The following is a 21,189-nucleotide window of genomic DNA, read 5'->3' on the forward strand; positions in this document are numbered from 1 at the left end:
CATTCTGTCCTTCTTCCTGGGTAGTGTATGACACTGAGGTTACAAGTGCCACCTGAGACAGTGATCATTAAATCACCCTTAAAGGCAATTGGATTGGGAACTGATAGAGTGCTTGAGGCAAAAAAAAAGCATTGCTATATTTAGGGGGAATCCAGATAAATAGATGAAGGAGAAAGGAATGGAAAATTGTGTTAGTACGATTAGATGAAATAGGGCAAGACTTATATGGAGCTTAAACTCCAGATGATAAAAGGCCGTGTTGTGAAACTTTAACCCTGTTTCTGTCTTCACAGGTGCTGCCAGACCTGCTGAGGATTTCTAGCACTTTCTGTTTTTAATTCATATTTCCGGCATCCACAATATTTTGCTTTTGTTCCAGCACAGATTAGCTGGGCTGATTTCTGTGTGGTAAATTCTTGGTTAATCTATGAATAAGCATTTGAAAAGAAATAAAATCAGAGGCTACAAGATTGGGGCAAATATATTTCAAATTAGAGCTCCAGCTGGCAAGTTAGAACAAGCAATGGCATGACGGGTCAAATGGCCTCTTCTGCACAGATGACTTTAAAAAGTACAGAATAGGAGAATTTTAAAAAAAAATTATCACCCAGTGTACTGGCATTATCTCAACTCTTTTATGTTGCTGAAACAGTGAATCATCTGCTATCACACGTTTACTTCACCCTTCTTCTGCTAAATCACATGTTCTGTTCATCATCCACACTGAACACAGATACCATCTGGTGTCTCTCTGTTTCTGTCCAGGCACTGTAACTGGATAATGTTTTTTCTTTGTGATACAAAATCTAAAGCACTGCTACTAATTTAATCTTTCTTTATGGCTCTTTCAAATTAGAATTAATCGTTGAAAAATATTACAATCGGTTACTTTAATGATTCAGCTTGTTTTTCGCAGAATATGGAACAGGAAAGTTCCATATTTGATTCCAGATCTCTGCTGAATTCAGCATGGACTTTTGTTGGCAATTCTACTTTTGGTTACAGTGGCCTCTTGCCTCTTTGTGATGGATGAACTCAGGGCAATAAAATATGGGACTCGATGTTGATCAGGATGCAGGATGCTGCTGAAAAGTGGTGTAATGTATTTTAGGATGTTTCTGAGGCACTGGGGAGAATAACCTGGCCTTCTTCAACCTGGTGTGGAGGCACCTTCTGCATTCATCCAAGAGGGCAGTTGAGGCATATTTAATATCTCAACTGAAGAATAGCATATCCATCAGTGCAGCTCTCCCTCAGTACCATTGTGTTAACCTGAATTTTGTATTTATGGAGCTCGGGCTTGCTCACAGCAGGGAACTAGCAATGGTACAGGAATATACAAGTTCAGGGAACAGATTTTTGAATGTTGCTGAGAAAAAACCCCACACTTTGTTGAAGCTTTTCAACTTGTACTCATCAGGACTTCTGCGCGAATACACATTCAAGGAGAAAACCAACAATTACACTGCATAAGAGGAGAATGCTGATTGGTCAGCAATTGTTCTCTGATTGATAGAGGCATCGCCCTGGAGAATGCAGCCATTAATACTGATTGATAGTTAACAGCCAGACTTTCTAAATCTTAAACTAGGCAGGTTGACTCTGATTGTGTCATATTGCAGGCTGCTGGGACTCATGGAGGCTTCCTACTCCCAGTGGATGGGATGAAGAAGGCAGCCTCTGAAAACTGCAGGTCTTTGAGATAGAGCAGTATTGAGTAATTAATGTCACAGGAGTGGCCATTCAGCCCACCTAGTCTGTGCTGGCTGTCCGCATTGCTGCTGCTTCTCCTCTTGTTCAACATCAATGGTCCCATTTAGCAGCTGCTAAGCTTCCAGAAAGACTAACCACTGGGAAGTGTAGACTAAAATGTGGAGTGAGAGTTGTACCAGTAACCTTCTGACTCAGAAGTGACATTGAGCCATTGTTAATAACTAGTTATTGGGCAAGATTAGGCGAATTACACCATGGCCTTTAGATCCATTGACTGCGAGTGGGTGTGAACCTATCCAACATCAAGCATGCACTTCAGTAGCATGCAGTGGCTCAATCCGATGTTTTAAGGACTGTTACAATGCAATAATAAATCAATTGTTCTTTTATGATCATTGAATATGAGCTGTAGTACTGCAAATACAGGATCCAAGAAACATATCAGTCATAAATTGCATAATGCTATACATACTGACTCTTAAGACATAAAAAAGCAATACAATACAATAAGCTCCTGAGACTAGAAAACCATCAAAGGCTCCATGTTCCTTTCTCGTTGAAACTTCTAAAACTTTGAAAGCACATCCAATGACTAAAACATTATTCCATGATAGTGTTCGTTATCTGACAACTTCACTGAATAAACATTTGTGTTGAGGGTGAAACTGGTGGAACTGGTCCCTAACTAGCTAACGAAGCAGACTTAATGTGTAACATATTCTACTGGGGGGGTCTAAAAATGGGTCCCACAAATTTAACAGTGCATGCACTTCAGCATATTGTGCGTAGGTTCTCCCACTGCTAAATTAACATGTTTGTGCCTGTTTTGCACTCGAAAAGCAAGCAAAACACACAGCAATTTCTACACCTCAATCTGCTAATGGAAATCCAAACCACTTTAGGGCAGTGATAATACTGGGAAAGTGGTCCAATTATAAATACTGTCAATGTATATCTAAAATGTGGTAAATATCACTTGAGGATAAAACAGGCTGTTTGAAGTAACTTATCTGAAGAAAACAACAGTGATCACACAGCTCAGAGTGATGCAAAGGTTTAGAACTTGCTCATATGGCAGTGGTAGAAACCAACCCTAACATGAAGTTAAAATGTTCATGTTGACATTATAAAGGAGGATCACAGGGAGGATGAGCATTAATACAGACAGTCAGTGTAAAGGTCTAATGTTATAACGGGAAGAATTCTGCATTTTAGTTGAATGATATGAGGCATTTGAAGTCTGTCCGATTATAAATATTAGCTTCAACAGGTGAATCTCTGCAACAACAAAACTTCTTAGCAACATACAAATAGGTGTAGTCTGTTAGGCCCCTGGAGCCTGCTCCACCATTCAATAGGATCATGGCTGATCTAACATTCCTCATGTCTATTTTCCTGCCCTTTCCCTATATCCCTTAATTCCCCTAATAATCAGGAATCTAACCTAACCTTAAAAAAACACAAAGACCCTGAGATGTGGTCTCACCAGCACCTTGTATGGTTGTAGTAACATTTCCCTAATCTTATACTCCAAGCCCCTTGAAATAAGGGCTAATATTCCAGTAGCCTTCCTGATTACCTGCTGCACCTGTGTACTAACTTCAGTTAGATTATGGCTGATCTTTGATTTCAACACCATTTTCTCAAACAAACTCCATAGCGCCTAATGTCATTAGTTTCCAGAAACCTATTGATTTCTTTCTTAAACATGTTGGGTGTCCTTTGGGATATAGAATTCCAAAGACTTGCCACATTCGGAGTAAGAACTTCCTTTACATCTCCATGTTAAATGGCCTACCCCTTACCCTGAGACAATGTCCACTAGATCAAGAATCACTCACCAGTGGAAGCATTGGATCCACACCCACCCTGTCACATTGTGTGGGAATTTTATGTGTTTCAAGCAATTACCTCTCATTGTTCCAAACTGAAAGAAATACAGACATAATTTCCTCAATCTCTCCTCAAAGGTTAATCCTTTCACCCCAGGAATTAATTTGGGGAACCTCTACTGAACTGCTTCAAAGGAATATATATCCCTCCTTCAGTAAAGTGACCAAAACTTAATACTCCAGGTCCAGTCTCAGCAAAGCGCAATACAATTGGAGCAAAATGTTTTTAGTCCTATACGCAAATCTCCTTGAAATTGATGCCAACATACTATTTGCATTCCTAATTGCTTGGTGCAGCTGCATGTTATTTTTAGTGAATCATGGTCAAAGACCAGAGACCTTAATCTGAGTGAGGGGTGACCTGTTCAAAGACAAATGATGAATGTATCCTCTGAGAGAGGTGAATCTTTACTGCAGGATGCTGTAGAGACTGTGCTGTTAAGTATATTAAAAGTTGAGATAGACATTTTTATTCAGTAACAGAACTGAAGATTGCGATAGGGTGGGAATGTGGAGTTGAGGATTATCAGAAAGCAATCCAGGGTTTGAGTTATAAGGAGAGGCTGAAAAGGCTGGAACTTTTTTCACTGGAGCATTGGAGGTTGAGGGGTCACTTTACGGTTCATAAAATCATGAGGGGTGTAGGTAAGGTGAATGTCAGGTGTCTTTTCCCCAGGTTTGGGAATTTCAAGACAAGGGGGCATATTATTAAGATAAGAGGAGGAAGATTTAAAAAAGAGACGCAATGTTTTGACACAAAGGGTATTTCGCATGTGGAATGAACTTCCAGAGGAAATGCTGGAGTACAGTTACAAAGTTTAAAAGGCATTTGGATAAATACATAAATAAGAAATGTTTGGAGGGATATGGGCCAAGCACAGGCAGATGGGACTAGTTTAGTTTGGGTTAGGGTTGGTATGGACAAGTTGGACCAAAAGGTTTGTTCCCATACTGTATGACTCTGTGGTTTACGGTCGCTTTGGTTAGCCAGAGTTCTCGACCTCTCACCATTTAAGAAATATTTTGCCCCTCTGTTTTTCCCTACCGAAGTGCGTGGTGATGGCCTCATGGTATTATCGCTGGACTGTTAATCCAGACACCCAGACAACATTCAGGGGACCCAGGTTAGAATCTCGCCATGGCAGATGGTGGAATTTGAATTCAATAAATATCTGGAATTAACAGTCGAATGATGATCGTGAATCCATTGCCGATTGTTGGAAAAACCCATCTGGTTCACTAATGTCCTTTAGGGAATGAAACTGCCATCCTTACCTGGTCTGGCCTACATGTGACTTCAGACCCACAGCAATGTGGTTGACTCTTAACTGCCCTCTGGGCAATTAGGGATGGGCAATAAATGCTGCCTAACCAGCGATGCCCTCATCCCGTGAATGAATAAAAAAAGTAATTCATTCAGATTATAATCCATCTGCCAAATTCTAGCCCATTCACCTGGGGCTCGTCCAAGTCCTTTTGAAGTCTCATTCATCCTCCATACAATTTACAAGCCAACCCAGTCTGGTGTATCAGTAATTTGGGAATAGTACAATTGGTTCACGCCTTCAAATTATTTCTTTCGATTGCAAAATTTGTGAACTTAGTGATGACCTTTGTGGCACCCCTCCAATAACAGCCTGCCTGTATACTCGACTAATACCTGAAAAAAGCAGGTAGTCCTATCAGGAAAGGTTGGACAAGGCTGGCTTGTATCCACTGGAGTTTAGAAAAGAGTAAGAGACAACTTGATTGAAACATACAAGACGCTGAGGGATCATAATGGGGTGTATCTGTAAAGGATGTTCCCACTTGTGGGAGAATTTAGTCAAAAAAAAAGAAGTGTCACTTATTTAAGACAGAGATAAGGAGATTTTCTCAATAGGGCCATGAACCTTTGGAACTGTCTGCCTCAAAACGGTAGGGAAGCAGAGTCCTTGAATATTTTTAAGATAGATGTGGATCGACTCTTGATAAGCAAAGCAGGGGCCGATGTTGAGAAAATATTTGTGAAGTAATCAGACCAGCCATGATCTTATTGAATGTCAGAACAGAGTCAAAGGGCCAAGCTGTCTACTCCTGCTCATGATCTGTACAGTGATTGATTGGAAACATCTATCACGTACAGGTTTATACTTGTTTACCTCACTGCGTTTGGTCAAATCAAGGCAACAAAAATCTATAGATGATTAGGATAGCTAATGAGGATAGACAGCCTGTTCAGTGGGCAGATTTTATTTCTTGGAATGCCTGGTTAATGCACGGAATATGTATAGAGGAAGTTGTGAACACTGGGATGTGAAAAGATCAATTTTTCAAATAAATTTCACCTCCTGAAGCCCCACCCGTCGGGTGTATGTATTGAGAAATGGGCTTGAATTTTTCATCCACTGAAAACAGCAGAGAGATTATCAGACACCTTGTTACAGGAATAGGGTAGGGGGTGGGTCTGGTTGGATGCTCTTCAGAGGGTCAGTATGGGCTGAATGGCTTGCTTTTACACATATGGATTCTTTAACAAGACTGAAGGTAAAACAATAATTCTGAAAGCCAAACGAACAGATCAATTAGTTTAGAAATGGAAGGATTGGTCTTGTTAGTCCACTGGATGAATGAAGAGTTATAGATAATTTTAATCAACCCATTTGGAGATATTATTACCCACGTCTGGAGCAGTTGGGACAGGAACCCTGGTCACCAGGCTCAGAGGTAGGGATACTATCATCACACCATATGTTCATGTTTTTAAACAGGAACTATTGCATCATGTGAAAACACGGCAAAAAGGGACACAAATTCGACTGGGACAACACATCCATAATAGCACAAGCCAGACAGAGACATCCCAGGGAATTCCTGGAGGCCTGGCATTCCAACTGGAACTCCATTAACAAACACATTGAATTAAACCCTGTGTATAAAACCACTGAGAAATAGAACCGGAAGCAATAACAACCACCCCAGCAAACCGAGGCATATAAATAACAAGTGGGACAGAACACGGACGCTTCACCGGGGGCACACTGATGATGTTACCTAGCAACTTAATGAAACAGTTACAATCAAACCCACTGGCTCGGCGAGCATGTCTATAACCTCATCCACAACCCGAACTACAAATTTTCTTGAAAACTTTAAAGGAACTATTTCACTTCTCATCCTCACTTTTCTTTCATGTAGGCAAATCAGATGCTTCTAGGTCAGCTCTGCCTTGTTGTTCACAGACAGGGGCCAAAAATAAGTGGCTGAAATTAAAACTGGACATTTCGTGTGGATTGAGGAAAACCAAAGTCCTGATAGTTTTGGTTATGCTGTTTCTCACTGGCTTTACCCAAAAAAAAATCACTGCTCTCTTCAGTAGCAATGAAAAGAGTGGCCACTTGATCTGCTGAAACTGCTGACCCACACTATGACATGGAGTCTTTAATATAGCAGGCAAAAAGAAAAGCAGCTTCATGTTAATAGGTGAAAACTACTCTTCTTAATGACTAACTCTAATCTAGTTGTTTAATGGACTAGTCTTATAGGCTTGCTAGATGTGGTGCCATTGGCAAGACCAGCAATTGTAGCCTATTCCCAGCTATTATAAGAAGGTGTAACGATGTCCTCTTGAACTCTGCACATTGTACAACATCTGTATTCAATATCCCCTCCCCTTAAACTTCCCTACCCATAAGAAAAGGATGAATCTTGTGAGATATGTTTGCACTTTGTACCTTTGAGTAGATGTGGAACTGAGGTCCCTGTAGCAGGAGGATACCTTGGTGATCCTTTTCCTGAGGAGATTTGGATGCTAAGTGCATCGCTGGACTACAATGGAGATAACAAACTGCAGGAGGTCTTAGTGCAAAATTATATTCTCTTGACTTGTGTCGGACCAGCGGAACTGGGAATGAATTACTTCACCAAGGGACAATATCTCAAAGGCGATAAGTTCCAAAGAAAATATGGACGTTGTAGATTATAAAACCAGACTTATCAGTTGTCCTGAATTAGGAAAGATTTTGATCAAATAAACGAGAAGAAACTGATTATATTGTAGGCCAGTCAGGTACCCAATAGATCCCAGTTAAAGATTTGAATAAATATCTGGAATAACATATATGCTTCTCAGAGTTTCATCTCAACACAACAAAATTAAATTCACCTGAAAATTCTTGGCCAAATAATTAGTAGTCTCAAATCAAAGCTCTCTTTTTCCATATTTTCTTGATTTTCTCATTTTCTATATCCTGTGTAATGTGGGTCAAAATAGACATTGCTGTTTGGTAATCAAATGTCAGTCCGAATTATTGTGTCTGAACATCTTTAGTTCTACCTTTCTATAGATCTGTATATTAATAAGAAGAAGCAACATTACAAAGGCCTGAGTTTTAAAAGATAAGCAGGAGATCAAATCTCTGAAGAGGTGAGGGATCTGAAGTCACCAATCAAATACGATTATGCAATGGATTTATGAGTGAAATGTTGATGATTGGGTTGTGGTCAGATGTTGGCACTCCAGTGCTTCCCATTGAACCCTTATAGAGAAAGAGGGTACTGCCAATCACTGACCTCGAGAGAAAATACCTGTCCTGCACATTCTGTGCAAAGAAACAGTGCAATAGACAACAGCTGGAGGTAGTGATCGGTGGCTCCTACACACTGACATGCCAGAACATTGCTACAGCTTTATTGCAGTAGAGAATTCCAGCGCCTAACACCATCTCCATGGGGAAGAGATTGGGCAACAAAATTTTTCTTCTTGTGAAGGTGTTATTACTGAGAGGTAATTTCCATTCAGATTGAGGATGGTCCTGAGGTGTCTGTGGTTAAGGAATGGAAGAGGCAAGAACTATTTCTCAGCATGGTGTCAAGGGTATCTTTCCTCCTCATTGATTGAGGAATGAAATACTCCTCTCTGGGTTAAAGGTTAATGGCTCGGTTCATCTTTGGAGGAGAGAATGAGTTGTTCTTTTGTTGAGAAAGGAATGTGTATGCATATGTCTTTGTGTGTATGCGCACACGTGCACGCATGCGCACATGTGTGCGTGTGTGTGTGTGTGTGTGTGGTGTGTATGAGTGAACATGTGTGTGTGAGTGTGCATGTGTGTGAGCGTTTGTGTGTGTGTGAGCGTGTGTGTGTGAGTGTGAGAGAGAGAGAGATCTGTTCACAGAATTGTTATGGTACAGACAGTCCATTTGTTCTATCAAGGTTCAAATGAGCATCATTGTCTGGAGCCAAGCTCCTGCTTTACCCCCATACCTTTGTACATTACTTCTATCCAAATAATCAGCCAATGCATCAACTGAACATTGATTGATTATTTCAGCAATGTGGAGATGGATGGGGCCAGTGGAGCTGTCCATTCCAGCAGCCAATTTTCAGTGCTGATGTGAGTTCACCAGAAGATGTCAAAATGATTCAATGGTAGCTTTGGTGGAGTTGCCGCTTTGACCTATTACACATACCGAACTTAGTTGTGTTATTTAGTCCTGACACACTGAAGTTTGTGTGTGTCATCCAATCATGATTAATACTCAGTGATTTTGAATTGGAATGTTTGAGGAAATGTTTGTTAGTCCTTCACTTAGCTTCTTATTGTCTTACGCTGATCGGGATGGACACTTTTTCTTCTCACTCCTTAATTACTGCCCTCCACAGTCAGTCTTAGTACTTGTACTGATTGGTTTTGCAAGGTCTAAAAGAGGTTTTGGCAATTGACTGTAAAAAATAACGCATTAATTCTCACAACGTTATAACCAACCAGATTAATTTTTCTTTTCCTCCACCCAGCCTGGCTAAGCCATCTACTTTAACATTGCACGTGCATTTTCATCCTGAAAAGAAAGTCATTTTCTGTTCTGGGCTAAAGTTAAGGAGATCATTCACTCTGTCTGGGTCTTTGCTTTCTATTTAAAGATTCTGTTGCACAGAACTTTGAATCCAAACAACTCATAAAAAAAGCATTTCTTCAAATGGATGCCAAATAGACTAATAGAGTCATGGAGTCATACAGCATAGAAACAGACTCTTTGGTCTAACCAGTCCATGCCAACCATGTTCCAACACTAAACTAGTCCCCGCTGCTTGCATTTGGCCCTTATCGATCCCAACCTTCCCTACTCATGAACTTATCTGAATGTCTTTTAAATGTTGTAAATATACCTGCATCCACCACTTTCTCTGGCAGTTCATTCCACACATGAACCACCTTCTTTCTCCTCTCACCTTAAAAATATGTCCCCCAGTTTTGAACTCCTCACCCTAGGGAAAAGACCCTTGTCATTCAACTTATCTATGCCCCTCATGATTTTATAAACCTCAATAAGGCCATCTCTCAACGCTTCAGTAAAAAAAGTCCCAGTCTTTCCAGCCTAATTTTATATCCCAAACCCTCTATTCCTGGCAACATTCTGGTAAATCTTTTCTGAACCCCCTCCAGTTTAATGATATCCTTCCTATAACAGGAACTGGAAACTGGACTCCACAAGAGGCCTCACAAATGTCCTGTACAACTTCAACATGATGTATGATCTGAACTAAGTGGGTTTTACATTTTTAATGCTGAGAACCCAAAGTAACAAATCAAATATCAATATGGACAACAACTCCCTGTATGAACATATTGTATTAAATTGTATATGCACAGTTTGGTTATGTCTTTTTAATTAACTCCTTGAATGTTGGCATTGCAAGCAAGGGCAACATTTATTTCCTGTCCTTAGTTTCCCTAAGAAGGTGCTAAGAGAACTTCTTCAACTACCATAGTTTGTAATGATTTGCTATGCTACTTCAAAGGTCAGCTAAGAATTGCCCATAATAGTGGAACTGGAGTTGTGTATAGACCAGACAGTATAAGAACAACAGACTTCCTTCCTTCAAGGATTTTAGTTAATTGGATTCTTATTATAGTCTAGAAGCATGTCGATCATTTTCAAATCCAGAATTCTTTGATTCTTTGGCCAGTTCTCGATCCATTGTAGTGGGTTTTGAACTTGCATTATCTAGATTAGAAGTCCAAGACGTAGCCACTACATTACAGTAACACTAGAATACACAGCTTTCCAAACAGGCAATTTGGAGACCATTGCTTTTCATACCAGAGTTCAGTACTTGTCGACACATTGGCAAAGTAGGCACAGATTTAACTTGCCCTCTCAGGGTTGAAATGGGGCAGATTGACTTAAAATTACTTTGTACCTCTTCTTGCCTTTTGCCCCTTTCTGCCTCTCTATCCACTGTGTGACCCAAATGCTGTTCTAAATCAGATGGGACTCGTACTACTATGTGCAAATGAGAATCTCATGTCAAACATGGATCACTGATGAATTGTTGAAGGTTAAGGTCGCTGAACATGCACAGTATAATGTAAAGGACCACATTTTGTTTCCTTTTGGACAATAACATGGAAAACGCAAGTCAGACTGCTATATAGTGAAAAGTACCAGGAGAGTTTTTGCAACTTGAAGAATGGTGTATACTTGAGCTGCACTGGGTTGAAACTATTTAGAGCAGTGAGGTGGACACGTTGAGATGGAGTAGCACCAGGAGTCTTTGAGTTAATGAAAGCTGCCTAGTGGTAGCTGCTGGATTGGTCCAGTTGTAGTTTGTTATAGAGTGCACTCAGACATCTAGAAACTTGCAAACAAATAGCAAGTCTCATAATCTATCTGTGCATGAAAGAGACAAAAATGCAGAGACACTGAAAGAAAGCTTTCTACGACAAGAAAAGACAGTAATTGAATCAAAGATAAATCAACGCTCCACAGAAAACATTGTGCTGCCATCACTTAAAAAAAGTAATCAAAAGAACTGTGAGAAACAACTCCTTGCACCCTTGTGGTCTTTGGAACTGCAGAATTTGTTTTTCCTTGTCTGTACTTTTCCTCACAATACTTGTTAAACCATCAATTTTTTGTTTATCTGATTTGTGAATGAATGAATGTGTGAGTTTGGAGTTTTTAACAGGGTATTGCTGAAGTTGCATCATAATCATGAGAAATCAATTTTTGTTTGCCATTTGTTAAAGAATGTTTGTTTATAATAAATGGTTATTTTTCTGTTCATGATGTACCTGATATGAATTACTGTTGCCCTGAGGCACTCCATCAGGAAACTTGATCATCTCAATGAGTTAAGTGGGTAGTTACACATTTGTGGCTGGTTGCAGAATAGTGAATTTGATTATGGTTGCAGTCCTCTTACATGAGTCATGACAGCAGACTCTGTCCATTTGAACTGGCTGGTAAAGAGGAAGAGTCAGCTAATATCTTAGTGAGTAACTATTCTTGGGATGGCAAAAAGAATGGGACTTCCTCAGGCTCTAAAGTGTGCAACTGGCATCCTGGGTTACCCATTCCTCCACTATCCACCCCTACTAAAACTGGGCCATCTGCCTCCTGGTGCCATCCATTAGGATCCCACAGCTGGTGAGCTGTGTAAGGAAATGGGATTTAACCCTTAAAGAACTGGGTTTCCCACTGGCAGATTCCAGGCCTAGAGTCAAAATCTATCTTCACCATATTTTCTCAATGACAGCACAATTTAGGATAGGATAGAATAGCATAGGATAGAATGGGATCATTGATTTGGTTACATTTGCAGCTTGGCCCACTGAATACAGAAAGCCATTGCAAAAGTATAAAGAGGCACTCAACCAGGCAGCCTGCAGACAGAGCCACTATAACGAGTACCAACAAATTGTCCTTATAGCTCTGTGCTGTGTTTAATGACTAGTTCTGAAATACTTCTGACCTCTTTCTTCATGGAAATGTAAGAACACATGGAGATCATTCAGCCCTTCAAGCTTGTTCTGACATTCAATCAAATGATGATTGATCTGTAGCTCAACACCCTTTCTTAGCCTTTAATCCTTTTACCCAGGGTAAGGGAGTCCAAAACTAGAGGGCATAGGTTTACGGTGAGAGGAGAAAGATTTGAAAAGGACCTGAGGGTTCACTTTTTCATGCAGAAGGTGGTGCGTGTATGGAATGAGTTGCCAGATGAAGTTGTGAGGCGGGTACAATTGCAGCATTTAAAGGGTATCCGGATTAGAATAGGAAGGGTTTAGAGGGATATGGGCCAAATGTTGAAAAATGGAATTAGATTAATTTAAGATATCTGGTTGGCATGGCCGAGTTGGACCGAAGGGTGTGTATGACTCTATGCCCAAAATACCTTCACCCTATAAAACAAATCTTTTAAAAAATGTCAATTGATTACTCCAAATATCCATGTGTTTTTAGGAAGAGAGTTTCAGATTACCCTGAAGTTAACGTGAATAGAAATGCTTTTCATTTTGTTATAACTGTTATTCTAAGGTATCATCCCTTTGGTTTTGATTTCTGCTATTGGAGTATAGAAGTTTTTTTTTGTATTTATCTCATGAAATCCCTTTACCAATTTAAACATCACAATCACATCTTCTCCATGATTTCTGACTGAAATGTCAGTTAAATGGAGTGGAATTTTTCTTTCTTTTTGATAAGGTTATCAGTGATGCTGACACACTCCCTGACTTGAGACAATGCAGTGGAGGTTCTTGCCTCAGAAACAATAAAAGCCTGTTCCTTTTTCACCCTCAGGCAAATAAAGGTGTGATCTCAGGAAATTTCCCCGGCGATGTGATGCGGAGTGGAGGCATGCTTATTGTCAGCAAAAATATATGCACACCTCAGAATCTTTCTGCAAGGTTCAGTAATAGTGTAAAGGAAAACATTACGTGCTATCTGTGTACTGAGTGAAGTAACCGCTTTAATTAGAGGTGACTTAATATTCCAAGTGGATTCAAACCCCATTCTAGCCATTTTTCAGGTGAGGCAGTAGACAAACGTCCTGGCTACTTTCTAGCTGTGTATTTAAGATATTGTAGTAATATTTTGAAGGAGGGTGGCATGGTGGCTCAGTGGTTAGCACTGCTGCCTCACAGCACCAGGGACATGGGTTCAATTCCAATCCTTCAGTGCCTGTTGGTGTGGAATTTGCACATTCTCACCGTTTCTGCTCTGGTTTCCTCCCACAGTTGAAAGATGTGCAGATTAGGTGGATTGGCCATGTTAAATGCAGGTGTAGGGTAGGGTGGGTGAACGGAGAGGTTGTTTGGAGGATTAGTGCAGACTTGATGGACCAAATGCCCTCTTTCTGCACTTTCAGAATTCTATGAGAGTGGGGAAGTTCTCCCTGGTGATCTAACCAATATTTATCCCTAAGCCAACATCTTTAAAGTAGATGATCTGGTGATTACTATTTGGCTAAACTTGCTGTGAGTAAATTGTTTGTCCCAAGTCTATACATTGCAACAGGGTCTTCACTTCACAAGTACTAATTGGCTGTGATGCACTTTGGGTATGTTGAGTACAGAAATGGTGTATAAATGTGTGTTAAACATTTTTTGATGACAAAGCATTTCTCCAAACCCATCCCTAGTTACCTTTTTTAAAAGTTTGAAAGGAATCAAAGGGTATGGGAAGAAAGCCAGCACCGGGGATGATCTGCCCTGATCACATTGAATGGCAGAGGAGGATCAAGGGCTGAATGGCCTACTCCTGCTCCTATTTTCTATGTTTCAATGTTTAAAAATGTACATTTAATCACATTTTTATGAAGGAGCTATAGATTGTTTCACAGAGGATCTTCATCAGCAAGTGTCTTAAATAGGGTTTGAAACCTTCCCAGTAAATAGTGAAATATGACAATCTGATCCGATTGGTAGTTATGTGAAATTAATGAAAGTCTCTGGCCACAAGGTGGTGTTGTTAGCCAACTCCTGCTGTGGGATTGATCAGAGAACACAGGACCTAACTATCAATTGCTACAGGGGACTGAGTAAGTACAGCAGCCAGTGATATTGAGTTGGGGCTAGTTTCGGTATTCAGCAGTGAAATTTAGCTACTGTCATTGTAGCTCAGTCATAACACTTGTTTCGGTTGGAAGATTCTAGGATCAGGCTCTATCTCAGAACTGAAGTATACCATCCAGACTCGGGGTTAAATGTAGCTTTCTTCCTTGAATCATTGGAGATGCTTTTATTGAATCAGATATTAAAATAATATGTCACGTACCTATTCAGATCAATGGAAAAACACCATTTGAGGTGCACTATGCCAATCTCCCACTGTGCTAACTCACATTCCACGCTCAAACAATAGTGAACTAAAAATATTTAATTTATTACGGAAACAGAAATTGCCGGAAGAGCTCAGTAGGGTTGGCGGCATCTGTGGAGAGAAGTCAGAGTTAATGTTTTGGGTCCAGTTGCCCTTCCTGCTTTTCCAGCAATTCCTGTTTTTGTTTCTGATTTCCAGCATCCACAGTTCTTTAAGTTTATATCTGATTTGTCGTTTGTGGAATCTTGCTATGCAGAAATTAAGCTACAATTCAAAAATACTTTATTTGGGTTGGAAATCATTTTGGATGCTGTCATGTGAAGTATGAATATATATCCCTTTTCTCTCCTTAAGAAACATTTCGCATTGTAAAATGGCATCTGTGACAATATAACACGCATTCTGGTAAATGTACTGAGGGGATATCAGCCTGGTATGTGCTCAAATTCTGGGTTGCATAGCAATTGAGTACTACTAACTGAGCCAGGTGGGGAGAAGGTCCTGCTTCATTTTCTCCAGGTTTCTCTGGGTGACTGTATTCCATTAAATACCATAGTCCTGATTTTGGACATTTCAATCAAGGTTGAGGTTGAAGAGGTGAAAGTTCTACAGGTGAGAAACTAACTTCCCTCTTGAAGAAGGAACTAACTCATCTAATGTTGTCAGCAAATAGCATCATTTTTCAATTGAATGATATGTGTAGAGTACAGCTTGTGAATCCTTGGCCTCCTGCTTTAATTAAATGAATCCACGCACAAAAGAATGAATGCAAACACTCATGTGTGCATATGTTTGTACACCACATGCACAGACTTGTTCCTTGGTGACTGTATTTGACCCACTATTTTTTAGGTGTTAATGGGCAAGGCTGTTGATGCCAGTTGGTTTTATTGTGTTGGTAATTAATGTCTACAACATTTTGACTTCATAGAGCAGTATTGAGGAACATTTTTGTTTCTGTGACAGACACAGACTATGCTCAGGAAACATGGATAAGGCATTTGCTCCCAGGCTGTCCTTGCTGCCAGACTGTCTACCAACTTTGCCACTTGACATTTGGGAGAATGAGGCATAGATCAACTTGGATTTGCTTCAGAGTGTCGGGGTGGCCACGCTCTTGCCTCCAAAGCAGAAGGTTTTAGGTTTAAATCCTATTCTCGTATTGAGTGTAGAAGAAGTCTGAGCAAACGCTGACTTGTCAGAAATGCTATCGTTCTGATTTAGATGTTAAAGTGAGGCCACCTCCATATTTTTTGTCGGTGGACATAAAACATCCTTTGGCATTATTTTGAAGAAGAACAGTGGAGTTATACTCTTGCCAAGATCTATTCCTTAATCAACACCTTTAAAAAAAAACGGATTATGTGGTCATATATGTGGAGCTTGCTGTGTGTAAATTGGTTATCGTATTTTCCATATTGCAACATTGGCTCAACTTCCAAAGTATTTCATCAGCTCTAACGTATTTTGGCATATCCAATGGTCATAGAAGAGGATATGTAAATGCACAACATTATTCAAGGAGAAATAGAACCTTGGTATGGACTTTGAGGCAATAGTATTTTCTTGTTGAAGAAAGCATTGAGTTAGAAAGGTTCCCTTTTCGGCCATATTAGTGTGAAAGCATTCTTCTATCAAGTCTGAATCTATTGATTTTGGAAGCATAAAAACAAATTACAACAAAGGAGGAGGTCATTCAGCACATCATATCCATTCCACTTAACACTCAATAGCATGACCATCATTGAAATCCCCACTATCAATATCTAGAGGTTACCATGAACCAGAACTGGACTAGCCTTATAATTACTGCAGCTATGAGAGCAGGTCAGACGCTAGGAATCTTGCAGTGAGTAACTCATCTCCTGACTCTCCAAAGTCTGCCCACCATCTACAAGACACAAGTCAGGAGTGTGATGGAGTACTCCTCACTTGCCTGGATGAGTGCAGCTTCAACAACATTCAAGAAGCTTGACACCATCCAGGACAAAGTAACCTGCTTGATGGGCACCACATCCATAAACATTCGCTCCTTTACCACTGATGGTCAGGATATGCAGTGTGTACTATCTACATGATACACTGCATTAAATTACCGAGACTCCTTTGGCAGTATCTAAAATCCACCACCACCATTATCTAGAAGGTCAAGATGCATGTGTGCACCATCACTTTTAAATACTTCAGGCAGAAATTTAACGTGACAATGATAGCAACTTCACTCATTGCAGAAGAGACATCCAACATGGATGGAATCAATTGCTGTGAGAACTGTGGACACTATGGCAGTATTGAGCACATCAGTCACGGGACGAATTTCTGCAGTGTGGACTGTGCACAGCAGTATAGAGAAAAGTATGTGTTCTTTATGGCAAGCCCTGGATCAATGATCTACTTTTTCATTATCTACACTCAATCTGAAATGAAGTATTTAGCAGATATCGTGCATTGCAGTGGGACAAACAACTAAAAATGATTTGTCTTCATTGTCCAGTATCATCGTAGAGACATTATCAAAAAGCAAATGCCAATTCACTGCAAGGTTTAGATGAACATACAGATCTATCCCGAGTTAACTATTCACAGGAGCGGTGACAGTCAGGCCCTTGGCTTAAGGGAGGCAAGATTGTCAAGGGTTGCTATTACTGAGCCTCCTGGAAATACATACATCCAGATAGGATGGAGCTTTTATTGAATATATAGTACAGTAGCTGTGATAATTGAGTAGGAATTATCACTATGGTAAATTGAAAACCTGAATTCAGTTAATCGGGTCATCTTTAGGTCAGCTGCTGGATTGTTGCTGGAAATGCAACTGGTTCAACTTTTTCTTAAAGTGGGAGACTGTCATACTGTATTCAGTGTTGTACAATAGCTTAGATTCCAGCCCAGACAGAGTTGAAGTAGTATGTGATGTTCTGGTATAATGGTACCCACTTTGCATTTTCATTCACTCTGTTTATGTAATGGAATCAGTGTGATGTCTTCAGTCAGTCAGCTATAGGTTTGTAATTACAGTAAAATCAGTAAGCAAAAATCCAAACTGTTTGTAAGTCAGATATTGCAGCTGTGTAAAGAGTGTTAACAAATCCAAAGGTATCTACCTAAACAAACACCTGACTCTTGATGTTATGTGCTATATGGACTAGCATATACATAAAATTACAAAGTGCATCATGCTGGCAGTATGTGGGCACTAAAACTTAGTGGCAGTAATTAGATACTAAAAGCTGAAAATGTGACAGTAGCATATCTGGAATGAAAAGTCTTTTTCCTGAGTGTCGTCATCCATCATTCTGTCAGAATCCAGAGCTGAAGTTGCCAAGATTAAAGTGCTACAATCAAAGTAGAGGTTACAAACCCATACTGAAGCAGGTATTCCATTCTCTCTTTGAAAAAAAAAGTTTACAAGAGGGCCAGCTTTCAGAGAAAGACGCTGAAAGAACAGTTCCAACCCAAGAAAACACATTTAGAATAAAATGCAGACATAAAAAACACAAAAATGTTTTCTATATCAAAAAGGCTTTACCTTTGTTCAGATGCCAGTTGATTTTGTTATTTTCTTTATCCAAAACAGAACAAAATAAAATAACAAGTGATCTCATTATTGCTTCAAACTTGCTAAGAATGCCGCCTACAGGCCCAAGCCTACAAATTTAAAACTTTGAGTACAGGAGTTGGGAAGTCAAGTTGAGGTTGTACAGGACATTGATGAGCCCTGTTCTGGAATACTATGTCCAGTTCTGGTCGCCCAGTTACAGGATGAATATTATTAAGCTGGAGCGGGTTCGGAAGAGATTTACCAGAATGTTGTCGAGTATGAAAGATTTGAGTTATAGAGACAGGCTGGGCCTTATTTTCCACTGAGCAAAGAAGGTTGGGAGGCGACCTTATAGACCTTGGTATAGATAGGGTTAATGGCAGTTATCTTATCCCTAGGATGGGGGATTTCAAGACTAGTGGGTACATTTTTAAGGTGAGAGAAGACAGATTTAAAAAAGACATGGGGGCAATTTTTTACGCAGTGGTTCACATGTGGAATGAACTTCCTGAGGAAAAGTGGCGGATGTGGGTACAATTACAACGCTTAAAAGACATTTGAATAAGCACATGAATTGGTAAGGTTTGGAGGGATATGGGCCAAGAGCAGGCAGGTGGCAATAGTTTAGTTTGGGATTAAGGTCAGCATGGACTGGTTGGACCGATGGGTCTGTTTCCGTTCTGTATGACTCTGACTCTGAAACTTCTCCAAATCGCTCACATCCTGAGTTGGAAACATGGTGTTGTAGATTCACTGTTGCTGAGTCAAAATCCTGGGACACCCCCACTTGCAGCATTTTGAGTGTACCTATGCCAAACAGGCTATGGTAGTTCAAAAAAGCAGCTCAATGCCCCTTTCTCAAGGACAATTGGGGATGGCCAATAAGTGCTTGTACAGCCAGTGAAGCCCATATACCGAAATGAATAAAAACAGGCCAGGGTTATAGTCTGACCTGAGCTTCCAATGTGACCAATGCAGCTAAGGTTTAGTTTGTGACTGCAAGGGTAATAACAACATGGGATTTGAAAAAAGCACAAGCATAATTTTGTCCATTTCATACTTTGACCTTCACCTTTGATAATTTTTCTGTTCATTTGTAATCCAGCCCCGTGTGCATTGGCACTGAGTAGGTTTTTTTTTTCTGTTTGCTGCTTTTAGCGTGCTGATGCTTGCACCAGTTAAACAGATGAGCTGCAAGAGGTTGTGGGACCCAACACGACTAGCAACCTCCATGTTGTGAGAGAACTGCCAATCTTTGGAGCTCCTCATGATCAACATGGATTTAAAGGATCCCCCTTCATCATTTTTTTGGAAATGCATGACCTCTAAATTATAATCCATCATTGCATCCCTTGTGTTCTAAGCTATGGTGATTGAGTTGATCTGCTAGATAACAGCATTTACTGTATTTGAAATAATTTGGTGGTTGTAAACTGCCTTGGGCTGTCAAAGGTCCTTGTGCTTCCTTTGAACACTAAGGCTGAAACAACTAAATGGGAATGAGAAAAGCATTACGTTAAAAAACGTGTTCTGGTCTGACTGCTCCTTGAATATTGTGCCCAGGAAAATGAGAAGAATGCAAATACTGCACAGAGGCAGGCAGCTGAATTATCAGGTGGATTTCCTGAAAGTTTATTTTTAAAGTGGGTGCTGCACTGAGCAGACATTAGGACCTCTCTGGATCGATGGTTTAGTTTGACCTTCCTCATCCAGCAATGAACCCATGGGATCAGGCATTTTTACATTAGCCATACTAAATTGCCCATAGCGTCCAGGGGTGTGCAGGCTTGGTGGGTTAGCCATGGGCAATGCAGGATTACAGGGGTGGGGTAGGCGGGTGGGACTGGGAAGAATGGCATTCAGAGGGTCAGTGTGAAATCAACAGACCAAATGGCCTGCTTCCACACTGTAGCGATTCTATGATTCTATGATCCTGCCTTTGCTCTCCTCCAACTTCAGCGAGGAGTGAAATAGACAGATGTGAAACCAACACTTTGCATGATTTCCCCCACCCTCATCCCAGTTTCCTCATGGTTGATTAACAAATTATCTGCACAAATGATGTGTTTCAGCAGGTTAGAAATGGGCCAGAGGGAGGCTGCAATTGGATGGTGCATTGGGTTTTCTTGGCTGAGCTGAAGCAAGACGAGGCGAAGATAGGCTGCATTGTTTTCCCCATTTGTTGCTGCTTCTCCACTGATCTTTGGCTGTCCCACTTATCTAATACACAGATGCACAATTAGTGCTGTCAGCTTGATGACTGCAGTGGGTCAGAAGTTTTGCTGTGCTTTCGCCCAGCACCAAGTGCTGCTAATTAGATGTCTGCAATCTGATTGTGCACCTGATCACTTCAGACATCCCATGTGTTTATCTCGCTTGCTTTAGAAACCTTTTGTAGCCTCTGAGACAAAATTCAAACATATCAGTGAAAGGCAATCTCAGTGTGACTACTTCCTGCACTGTACTGAAACTCTAGACGGTTATTGCTAATTACTGCCCATTTTAATCTGGAGTCTAATGACTGTTTCTGCTCAGGGCTCCAAGCTTTCTATAGATTCCATTTCAGGCAAGTGATTCAGAAATCAAACACGTTTCACCATCTCCATGACTTCAACAGCCACCAACAACTAGCAATTTTATGCTGCCCTTAAAGTCGTCAAACACCCCAAGTCTTGATCGACAAGCTAAGGTTTTAAGGAAGAGAGGTATGGAGACAGAAAGATTTGTGGAAGGAATGCTCAAGCTTAGGGTCAGTGAAACATTTTGGGATACAGTCTGTGAGTAGTTTGAGACATGATATGGAGGTGCTGGTGTTGGACTGGGGTGGACTGTTTGAGATATGACATTACTGAGTGTAGCCTATTTTGATTTGGTTTATTATGATCATGAACTGAGATACAGTGAAAAGTATTGTTTTGCGTGCTAACCAGGCAAATCAAACCTTACATAAGAACAAAA

At 40.4% G+C, this 21,189-nt stretch overlaps 1 protein-coding gene across 1 annotated transcript; it reads left to right on the plus strand.

The window, feature by feature from the left end:
- The first annotated feature begins 6,107 nt into the window (after window positions 1-6,107).
- On the plus strand, window positions 6,108-19,413 carry prxl2b (peroxiredoxin like 2B). The gene is given in 6 exon segments (XM_020537351.1): window positions 6,108-6,131; window positions 7,352-7,424; window positions 7,427-7,440; window positions 13,170-13,243; window positions 15,176-15,302; window positions 19,390-19,413. Coding segments are annotated over 6 exon segments (336 nt in total).
- The last annotated feature ends 1,776 nt before the right edge of the window (window positions 19,414-21,189 follow it).

This window comes from Rhincodon typus, chromosome 31, assembly GCF_021869965.1.
Source record: "Rhincodon typus isolate 14 chromosome 31, sRhiTyp1.1, whole genome shotgun sequence".
In the NCBI taxonomy this organism is placed as follows: domain Eukaryota; kingdom Metazoa; phylum Chordata; class Chondrichthyes; order Orectolobiformes; family Rhincodontidae; genus Rhincodon; species Rhincodon typus.